The sequence below is a fragment of the Schistocerca cancellata genome, chromosome 2 (genome assembly GCF_023864275.1).
Source record: "Schistocerca cancellata isolate TAMUIC-IGC-003103 chromosome 2, iqSchCanc2.1, whole genome shotgun sequence".
NCBI classification, from domain to species: Eukaryota; Metazoa; Arthropoda; class Insecta; order Orthoptera; family Acrididae; genus Schistocerca; species Schistocerca cancellata.
The window spans coordinates 747499900-747511908 of NC_064627.1; the positions used below are offsets into that span (position 1 = coordinate 747499900).

Here is a 12009-nt window from a genome sequence, read left to right on the forward strand (position 1 = left end):
TAATAATAAAACTGGTAAAAATGTTATTTTTAAAAAATTGCTAAAAAATTAAGGTGCATCTTAAAGTCCGTAACACTGTATACTCCATAAAATTTGGTGTACAGCATAGATGTTTGAGACTTGAAAAGGTCTCTGGAGCCATATAGTTTCATTTGATTAAAACTATGTGATTATAGTGTTTTTCGATTCATTAATTCTTTAAAAAATTCTGTCGAGATCCCAGACAAGCTTCTGACTCCTTCTATCATTTGTAACCATAGTACAAACAATGAAATCATTTGGTGCAACATTCACCAATTGCTGCAAGCTTAATATACATACAGAAAGCTTCGGTATTTCTCTGTCGCAGTTACTAGAATCGCTGTTCTCCCTGCCGCCGTTGGATAAGCAGCTGCAGCAGCAAGTCGTATACTCCTAGCTCACTCATTTGTTACATAGTTTAATTCTTAATTTCTTTGCGTGTTTTTGGTACTTGCATTGTTTAATTCATAAATTTCGGGCGTATTATAGTATTTGAGAGTTGTAGCATCGCGTTTTAGTACCTGAATAGTGTAAATTCGCGTAGTCGTCTGTCAACTGTTTTTGTTTTGAACGGCCAGTGTCGGTTGGTCACAGTCAGTGTGCTCCCTGCCGCCGTTGGATAAGCAGCTGCAGCAGCAAGTCGTATACTCCTAGCTCACTCATTTGTTACGTAGTTTAATTCTTAATTTCTTTGCGTGTTTTTGGTACTTGCATTGTTTAATTCATAAATTTCGGGCGTATTATAGTATTTGAGAGTTGTAGCATCGCGTTTTAGTACCTGAATAGTGTAAATTCGCGTAGTCGTCTGTCAACTGTTTTTGTTTTGAACGGCCAGTGTCGGTTGGTCACAGTCAGTGTGCTCCCTGCCGCCGTTGGATAAGCAGCTGCAGCAGCAAGTCGTATACTCCTAGCTCACTCATTTGTTACATAGTTTAATTCTTAATTTCTTTGCGTGTTTTTGGTACTTGCATTGTTTAATTCATAAATTTCGGGCGTATTATAGTATTTGAGAGTTGTAGCATCACGTTTTAGTACTCGAATAGTGTTAAATCGCGTAGTCTCCTTCCGCCGCCGAGCAGTGTGTCAGCAGTGCACAAGTGGCAGCATTACTGCATTTACTAGGCAATCTTGTATTTTAATAACCGCTTCAATTTTGTGTCGTTTTGTTTGCGCTCTCTGTAGATTAGTTCAGACGTTCTTTGCACAGTTTTTAGCATGGATAGGGACTGCAACTGCTGTGTTCGGATGCAGGCTGAGTTGGCATCCCTTCGCTCCCAGCTTCAGGCAGTGTTGGCTTCGGTCACACAGCTTGAGGCTGTTGCCAATGGGCATCACTGTGGGGGTCCGGATGGGGGTTTGTCGGGGACGGCCAGCTCGTCCCACGCATCCCCCGATCGGACTACGACTGTGGTTGCCCGGGATACTGCCCGCATTGAGGCTGATCCCTCACCTGTGGTAGAGTGGGAGGTCGTCTCAAGGTGTGGCAGGGGGCGAAAGACATTCCGGAGGGCTGAACGGAAGGCCTCTCCAGTTTGTCTGACGAACCGGTTTCAGGCTCTGTCTCAGGCTGATACTGATCTTCAGCCTGACATGGCTGCTTGTCCTGTTCCAGAGGTTGCCCCTCAGTCTGCAAGATCCGGGCAGTCGCAGAGGGTGGGCTTACTGGTAGTTGGGAGCTCCAACGTCAGGCGCGTAATGGGGCCCCTTAGGGATATGGCAGCAAGGGAGGGGAAGAAAACCAAAGTGCACTCCGTGTGCATACCGGGGGGAGTCATTCCAGATGTGGAAAGGGTCCTTCCGGATGCCATGAAGGGTACAGGGTGCACCCATCTGCAGGTGGTCGCTCATGTCGGCACCAATGATGTGTGTCGCTATGGATCGGAGGAAATCCTCTCTGGCTTCCGGCGGCTATCTGATTTGGTGAAGACTGCCAGTCTCGCTAGCGGGATGAAAGCAGAGCTCACCATCTGCAGCATCGTCGACAGGACTGACTGCGGACCTTTGGTACAGAGCCGAGTGGAGGGTCTGAATCAGAGGTTGAGACGGTTCTGCGACCATGTGGGCTGCAGATTCCTCGACTTGCGCCATAGGGTGGTGGGGTTTCGGGTTCCGCTGGATAGGTCAGGAGTCCACTACACGCAACAAGCGGCTACACGGGTAGCAGGGGTTGTGTGGCGTGGGCTGGGCGGTTTTTTAGGTTAGATGGCCTCGGGCAAGTGCAGAAAGGGCAACAGCCTCAACGGGTGCGGGGCAAAGTCAGGACATGCGGGGACCAAGCAGCAATCGGTATTGTAATTGTAAACTGTCGAAGCTGCGTTGGTAAAGTACCGGAACTTCAAGCGCTGATAGAAAGCACCGAAGCTGAAATCGTTATAGGTACAGAAAGCTGGCTGAAGCCAGAGATAAATTCTGCCGAAATTTTTACAAAGGCACAGACGGTGTTTAGAAAGGATAGATTGCATGCAACCGGTGGCGGAGTGTTCGTCGCTGTTAGTAGTAGTTTATCCTGTAGTGAAGTAGAAGTGGATAGTTCCTGTGAATTATTATGGGTGGAGGTTACACTCAACAACCGAGCAAGGTTAATAATTGGCTCCTTTTACCGACCCCCCGACTCAGCAGCATTAGTGGCAGAACAACTGAGAGAAAATTTGGAATACATTTCACATAAATTTTCTCAGCATGTTATGGTCTTAGGTGGAGATTTCAATTTACCAGATATAGACTGGGACACTCAGATGTTTAGGACGGGTGGTAGGGACAGAGCATCGAGTGACATTATACTGAGTGCACTATCCGAAAATTACCTCGAGCAATTAAACAGAGAACCGACTCGTGGAGATAACATCTTGGACCTACTGATAACAAACAGACCCGAACTTTTCGACTCTGTAAGTGCAGAACAGGGAATCAGTGATCATAAGGCCGTTGCAGCATCCCTGAATATGGAAGTTAATAGGAATATAAAAAAAGGGAGGAAGGTTTATCTGTTTAGCAAGAGTAATAGAAGGCAGATTTCAGACTACCTAACAGATCAAAACGAAAATTTCTGTTCCGACACTGACAACGTTGAGTGTTTATGGAAAAAGTTCAAGGCAATCGTTAAATGCGTTTTAGACAGGTACGTGCCGAGCAAAACTGTGAGGGACGGGAAAAACCCACCGTGGTACAACAACAAAGTTAGGAAACTACTGCGAAAGCAAAGAGAGCTTCACTCCAAGTTTAAACGCAGCCAAAACCTCTCAGACAAACAGAAGCTAAACGATGTCAAAGTTAGCGTAAGGAGGGCTATGCGTGAAGCGTTCAGTGAATTCGAAAGTAAAATACTAGGTACCGACTTGACAGAAAATCCTAGGAAGTTCTGGTCTTACGTTAAATCAGTAAGTGGCTCGAAACATCATGTCCAGACACTCTGGGATGATGATGGCATTGAAACAGAGGATGACAAGCGTAAAGCTGAAATACTAAACACCTTTTTCCAAAGCTGTTTCACAGAGGAAGACCGCACTGCAGTTCCTTCTCTAAATCCTCGCACCAACGAAAAAATGGCTGACATTGAAATAAGTGTCCAAGGAATAGAAAAGCAACTGGAATCACTCAACAGAGGAAAGTCCACTGGACCTGACGGGATACCAATTCGATTCTACACAGAGTACGTGAAAGAACTTGCCCCCCTTCTAACAGCCGTGTACCGCAAGTCTCTAGAGGAACAGAAGGTTCCAAATGATTGGAAAAGAGCACAGGTAGTCCCAGTCTTCAAGAAGGGTCGTCGAGCAGATGCGCAAAACTATAGACCTATCTCTCTGACGTCGATCTGTTGTAGAATTTTAGAACATGTCTTTTGCTCGAGTATCATGTCGTTTTTGGAAACTCAGAATCTACTATGTAGGAATCAACATGGATTCCGGAAACAGCGATCGTGTGAAACCCAACTCGCATTATTTGTTCATGAAACCCAGAAAATATTAGATACAGGCTCCCAGGTAGATGCCATTTTCCTTGACTTCCGGAAGGCGTTCGATACAGTTCCGCACTGTCGTCTGATAAACAAAGTAAGAGCCTTCGGAATATCAGACCAGCTGTGTGGCTGGATTGAAGAGTTTTTAGCAAACAGAACACAGCATGTTGTTCTCAATGGAGAGACATCTACAGACGTTAAAGTAACCTCTGGCGTGCCACAGGGGAGTGTTATGGGACCATTGCTTTTCACAATATATATAAATGACCTAGTAGATAGTGTCGGAAGTTCCATGCGGCTTTTCGCGGATGATGCTGTAGTATACAGAGAAGTTGCAGCATTAGAAAATTGTAGCGAAATGCAGGAAGATCTGCAGCGGATAGGCACTTGGTGCAGGGAGTGGCAACTGACCCTTAACATAGACAAATGTAATGTATTGCGAATACATAGAAAGAAGGATCCTTTATTGTATGATTATATGATAGCGGAACAAACACTGGTAGCAGTTACTTCTGTAAAATATCTGGGAGTATGCGTGCGGAACGATTTGAAGTGGAATGATCATATAAAATTAATTGTTGGTAAGGCGGGTACCAGGTTGAGATTCATTGGGAGAGTCCTTAGAAAATGTAGTCCATCAACAAAGGAGGTGGCTTACAAAACACTCGTTCGACCTATACTTGAGTATTGCTCATCAGTGTGGGATCCGTACCAGATCGGGTTGACGGAGGAGATAGAGAAGATCCAAAGAAGAGCGGCGCGTTTCGTCACAGGGTTATTTGGTAACCGTGATAGCGTTACGGAGATGTTTAACAAACTCAAGTGGCAGACTCTGCAAGAGAGGCGCTCTGCATCGCGGTGTAGCTTGCTCGCCAGGTTTCGAGAGGGTGCGTTTCTGGATGAGGTATCGAATATATTGCTTCCCCCTACTTATACCTCCCGAGGAGATCACGAATGTAAAATTAGAGAGATTAGAGCGCGCACAGAGGCTTTCAGACAGTCGTTCTTCCCGCGAACCATACGCGACTGGAACAGGAAAGGGAGATAATGACAGTGGCACGTAAAGTGCCCTCCGCCACACACCGTTGGGTGGCTTGCGGAGTATAAATGTAGATGTAGAATGTAGATGTAGATGTACAGCTGTAACTTTTTTCCACAGCAACTTTGCTCACTATACGTGTAGAGACGTTGTCCAATATCTAAAATTTAGCCAGTGAATTGATGCCAATTCTCAATTTAAATATTGTTTTGAACCAATAAAAATCATTTCACTGGCATAATATTTCTTAACTGTCAGGCTGATTGTAGTGTACCTATTCCCTGATCACATAGATCAGCACTCATTGCTTAGATCAGATATTCTAAATCTTCTACCTCTTGTAGTTTATAATCTTTTATCGACTTTCCAGTTTTGCAAGTGAGCCTATGTGGTTCTAAATTTTAAATCAATATTTATTCATGATGCTATTATTCAACTGAATTTAAATTTTGTACTGGGTGGCTATAATTGAAGTGCAGCAACTCGTGGAGATCCAGTGTGGGCTGTAATTATCAAAAGCAGTGAAACTCAGTAGATATGCTAATGCATTCATACGGAATTGATATACGCTGGAAAAAAAAAATAGTTCCAATTTTGGCCACCAGATGCAAATCTGTTGAAGTGAATGCAAGACAGACATACGGATACGTTTCCATATGTAATGGATTAGAAATGGGACATGGGCAGAAAAGGTCAAACAACTGACAAAAGCAAAATGTTGATTTTATTATTAACTGCGCACACGCAGTTTGTTCCATATGAGAAGTGGAGATATCTACGAGATAATGAACACTGCCAGATGTTTATCTGGTGGCTGCAATTGGAACTAATTTTTCCAGTGTGAAAGCAGTTTGACATTAACACATTACCATGTCTACCAAGTTTTACTGCCATAAAATAATTACAGCCCTCACTGGACCTCTGTGAGTAACTGTACTTTAATTATAACAGTAAGTGCACATGAATTCAGTGTCAATGTAGTATCACTTCCACACAATACAAATTTAGGACAGTAGTTCCAACATAGTGTGAAACCAGAAACTGCTACTCTCATTTTAAGGGAGCTTTTTCCTTGTATTATACCATGGTTTACAGAGCAAAGGATTTTATCAAAAAAATAGGAAAAATTAATGTCTGTTCCATACAAAATTTCTGTCAAGACAATAAAATACAGTTTATGAACATGAAGAAGAATTGTTAATTTTGACCTATAAACCTAACTCTCTCAGCTGCATAATTCTGAGACACTGTGTGTGTGTGTGTTTTGGCAGGGGGTTTATTCTATAGTGTTGGTTGCAAAGAAGCTTTTTAAGATGACCATATGTTCAATGCTGTAGTCTACTATTGGATGGTCAATCTTGATTCTGGGCACAGTTTTGACAGTGGGCAATTGGTCCATTTATTAAAAAGCAGTGCAATGCTTGTAATAAGCAGCAGAATTAATATACTATGTGTCATCCCCTGCATCTCCAACCCCACTCCCCTCTCATACAAGCAATTCAGAAAAAGTTTAGGGTGTTGCTTGCCCATCTGTGGCTGCAATTATTCTAATTTTTTTTTTTAGCTTTTAACACAATTAATATCAAATTGTAGTCTGCAAGAGGAAGTTCACATGAAGGCTAATGAGGATACGTCACACAGTGCATGTTGTTCTGCAGGAACATCAAGAAAGAATTTCACTGTCTTGTACAAATAATACTGTGAAGTTGGTTTACAAATGCATGATTTTATTACTTATTAAATGAATATATGGATTGAGGATTGATATTTGCAAGGAAGTAAAGGCACAACAAAGCTGTCTAAACTTCAAAATTAGACAACTGCAAAATGTTGGACACAGTATAGGTATTTACGGTGCAGTGTAAACAAGGTTTCACCAACATAAGGTGATAAATCAAGAATTTATGATGTTCATGAAAACCCTTCCAATTACATCTATCTCTATATATTTCCTAAAAATTAAACTGCAGTACTTAACATACCAATTATACTAAGATGTTACAAACAACCACATCAGAACAGGATTAGAACATTTTAAACCACGATAAACTTGGTCATACCAGAGGCAAAGTCGTAATCCACGCTGCTCAGCTTATAAAAGTCAAACTGCTCAATAGATGATGCCTTCTTGATGTCAGGTTCTGCATCAGTATCTTGGCTTATCTGCTCTGGCACGTCACCTTCCAGCACTAGGTCCCAATCTGATAAAAAAAACTCCAGATAAGTTGTTATAGTTTCTAGTGTCATATGGATGGTTATCAAAATAATAAAAAACAACATAACAGATGGATTAATCTGACACTGAAAATGGAGCACTATATACTGCCTCAAACCAGCTCTAATTAACAATTAATTGGATGTACACAACTTATTAATCATTTCCAGAGGAATTTTGTACCATGTGTCACATATCATAGCATTTCATTTTGGCAAAGAAACCAACCACAGGTGATTGATAACAAAGTCATGTGATTAGGCAAACCAGATAAGGTATCAATGCATACTGGCTCTTCCGTCAGACCGTATTTGCAAACAGCAGTGAAAGTATTTCTTGATATTATGGTTAACTTGTTTACAATCCATTATATTAAAAACATTGTACACATAAATAAATCCTTCTGTCAGCAAAACTTTTCTGCAATAATATGGTCATAGGTGCGCAGGAATTGATTAACATAGTAGCTGATGTGATTCTTGAAGTCTTCCCGGCATCGCAAGTATTCCGTGATTTTCCAAGGATTGCAACCAGGTGACATCAACATCTTGCTATGATATTTTGGCTGTCACCTATTCATCTTCAGGTGAATGAGTTATACTGGAGGTTGCTGGTGCATGCCACTAAGTTTATGCCAACAATTGGCATGAAGGTGTGTGCACATAGGTTACTGCTGTATAAGTGGCCTCTGTTAAATAATGCTCCTGTTGAGTGTGCAGGCCCATGCGTAATGGTGATATTGCAGGCAGTTCCTCTGTTGAGTTGCAGGAATGCGGAATGTCAACATAATAAAATTAACTGTGGCTAAACATTTCATTAAGTGTAAACTGCTGTCTTTCTGAAGACATGAAATAAATCACTGGGTCTGACACCTATCCAGTTGATCTCCTCCTCCTGATTAATAAGATCATCCAACAAACATTCCTTAATAATTTAATCATTGTGTCCAAGATTTCCTTGGCAGAATAATCCATAGAATGTCGTTTGGAAATGCAATGCTTGGCTGTTGTTGACTTACTGGCTGGAAAACATGAGTGTGGCAATCACATTTCGTGCACCTTTCACGTAATTTGTGTGTGGTCTGACCGATGTAGATTTTGCCATACTGCCATTTTATTCCACAGATTCCAGCATTCTGCAAACCCAGATTATTCTTTACCATGCTCAGAAAAGCACACATCTTTGTAGGTGAATGGAAGATTACTTTATCATAATGTTTCTTCAAGATTCTGTCTAATTTCAGTGAGACAGTTGATAACATATGAAAAAAAGGCCTTCTCCTCTCGATCTTGTAAGCGGTCATGATTTTTCCTTCTTAAAGCTGTGCTGATCTGTTGTGGAGTATATCCACTATCTTTCACCACAGACTGTAATTGTTCCAGCTCTAATGCAAGGCTTTCTCTAGCAGTTACAGCATGTGCCCAGTGTATCAACATCCAAAGGATGCTCATAGTTTGATAAGAGCAATGTCAGCTAGATGCCCTAGTGATCAATCCACTTTCTGAATGACTAAGATATCTAGGAACTGTAGACTTTTTTCACTTCCATCGTAAACTGGATATTCTCTGGGATAGAATTTAGATGTGAAAATTGTGCCGCCTCTTCTTCACTATGGGGCTTCACTACAAAAGCAGAAGTGTGACTCAGGCATGCGAAGGTACTTTGTGGCCCCTGCCCCTCTGATAATTAGAATTAGGGGCCTCACCCCCCCCCCCCTAATATTTTTAAGTAGGGGTCTCACCTCCCACCCCTCCCTCCCCCTCCCACCATTCAAATGTGCATTTCTCACCCCCTCCTCCCTTTACTGGGAAATCTATTAAAACTATCATGTACATTGCTACATAATAGTATGTAATCATTAACATGAAATAAATGCTGATTTAATGAGCTATTACAAGTTCATCTCTGCTACATGCTGCGGGTGGAATCTTACGATTGGCCCGTAGGTCATTGGCTGCCCTCATTCTCCCAGGGCAGCCAGCTTACAGCTTATAAAAGAAATGAATGTGTAATATGGTGCTGCATTGCAGAAGTGACACAAAAGTTCATGACAAGTTGCTAGAAGGACCAGGTACGGGTAAAGATTCTTTATGCATTTTTATAAATAGTACTGATGATCACTAGGTACAATACTGCGTGTAAATCAACACTAATCACACAATGGCTACTTATTGCTACTGCCTGTAATACTGTTATGGAGCAAGTGTTGGTACTGACCATAAATTTTCCAGAGTGGACCAAAGTCAGAAAACTTTCACCAGTCGGTGAGGGACCAAGTAAAAGTGTCTGATTAGTAGTCTACGTCCAAACCTCCTATCATCTGAGTTGCTTGTACTAATACAGCACACAGTGGATAGCATCACTGGTCAGCTAGTTTTACTGTGACTTGGTCAGATTATAAGTCAGTCTTTCGTGCTACAATGCCCAATTTAAAATGGGAACTTTTTTAATTAGGAAGATAAATGCTACTGTGCCAAGTGTTAGTGATGGTGAACCTAGACCTAGTGTCAGTGGTGCCATGGGTGAAAATGACAGAAAAACACTGTTGTACGAAAAAACCATCACAGTTACCAGCCCTCATGGAGCCAGTAATTTACATGAATAAATAACTGAAAAGTAAAAGATGGTACTTTTTTGCAAAATTTGCACACAAGCATTGAAGAAAATTGTTTTCAGTTTTCTTATAAAATGGAAAAAGCTTTCATAACAACTAGTTTTTTTGAAATGGAAGAAATGGGTAGAAAAGTTGAAAGTCCTGAAACATTGTGCTGTCATAGAGAAGCTGTACTGAAATTCAAATCCTTAAAATCAAATGTCAATGTATTTAGCCAGATTTCAAAAGAAAAACTGACACAAATGAAAGAAAACCGAGCATGCTTACCAAAAATCTTAACTTCCTCTGTCACTTAGTAGTGGAGGGGTTGCAATACCAGGGCATATTGATGAAACAGGCTACAGTGCAAAACTTATAAATGGACAGTCCGTGATGAAAAAAATTAAATTTTGGCTATGAACAGTCTGTGATGTACAAAATGAAAGTTTGACTATATTAAGTCAAACACTTCTTAGAAAATTATTATCGATATTTTAATATGTTTTCATCTGCCTCTGTCTAACTGTGGAGTCCAGTGCTATAATGGGTCTGCTAAGATGGCTGAGTTATACCCTAATGGTGTCCAGGGCAAGTTTACAGGAACTGAGAAGAGAGCTGTTTTTGTGTACTGCCTTGCACACTTTTTAAACTGAACACTACAAGACACTGTGAAAGCAGTCCAAGAATTTCAAAATGCACTGAATGTTATGAAGGCATTTAGTACAGTTTGTTAGAGGTTCACCTAGGAGATTAGATCTTTTTGTTCATTTAAAGGCAGATGCCTCTACAAATTTGAAATCACTCTGTCCTATTGGGTGGGCCATAAGGTACTTGGCGATGTCTTCAGTTTTCTTTGACTCTACAGAACTTCAGATTTTTTTCTAAATGTTTCAAAAAAATGACAGTTCAGACATTTTGAGTTCTTTTTCACATTATCAGTTTTTGTAAAACTGTTTGTTCCTGTAAAACTGTTTCATCACACTGACATGGAGATCACAGCACTACAGAGGAAGTCCCTACACTTAGAGGAGGCCAATAAGGTGATCTGCAACCTTATAACATTGATTAAATTTATTAGAAATAATTTTGAATCATTCAACAAAATGTAAAGTTATGGACACTGATTCCCCAAAACTAACACATAAAAGAGAAACCCTTGTGAAATAGGACGACTCCAACAATTCATCTGTATATACATTCACTGAAGTATGCAATAAATATAGAAGATTTTATTATGAAATAATGGATTTGTCCATCAACTTCTTGGAATCATCCTTCAACACACAATCATTCAAGTTTGTAAACCAAACTGTACAATTTCTTCTTCATGACAACATACATTCAAAATATTTTATTTTTCTATGAATCAGATAGAGACAAGTAATGCTTGCTTCTCTACTGAAGCTTGTTTCATGAAATTATGCACAGTAGTGATTCTGCAAACATTAGTTCGTCAGAAAAACTGAAATATCTAAAAAAGTAAAGACACCTACTTGACGTACTGCTGGAGCTAGTGAAATTCATACATATACTGCTGATGAATCCAATAACATCCTATACTGCAGAGCGATCACTTTCTTGTCTGCAAAGGGTGAGAATGTTTTTTCAGTCTGTAATGAGACAGGGTTGTCTTAATGCAATTGCCCTTTTCAACATCAATATCGATGAAACTTGACCTCGGTGGCATATGTGTTGAAGTCACATGTATGAATGAACTGAGAAGGGGTACATTTGCTGCCAACAATTAAGGTATGCTTCCTTGTATTTATTTATGTAGTTGTCTTGTAAAAGAACTGACCCACTTCAAGTGATGTAAATAACTTTGTGCATCATTTGGTGCTGCTGCTATGGTGTTTATATGTCACTGGGTGATTGGGAGGAGCCAACTAATAGCTGTGATACCACCTGTTGGCTTTGACCCATGACGTAACTGGGTTGCGCTGTGTGGCATCTTGGTGATACGGGGTTTTCAAGATGGATCTTGTCTGTAGATGGTATGTTGTAGCATTTTGTGGTGCTCCCTTGTGTTGGATGTTTATGTTTTGAATTGGTATCAGTCATTTCGTTTTCTTAGCATGGTCTGTGAAATTGTGGTTGGAATTGTTTTTGCTGGTTTGCTAGTGAGTTACTTTGATTTTGCGAATTGTGGCTAGTGGATTCATACTTCACATGTACTGAGGGAGTGA

General features: G+C 40.7%; 1 protein-coding gene across 1 annotated transcript in view; it reads right to left on the reverse strand.

The window, feature by feature from the left end:
• Positions 1 to 12009, reverse strand: part of LOC126158234 (uncharacterized) — a 679797-nt gene that overhangs the window by 17051 nt on the left and 650737 nt on the right. Inside the window, exon 14 of the mRNA XM_049916428.1 lies at positions 7076 to 7216. Coding sequence (XP_049772385.1) covers positions 7076 to 7216 — 141 coding nt within the window. The remainder of the gene's footprint in view (positions 1 to 7075; positions 7217 to 12009) is intronic.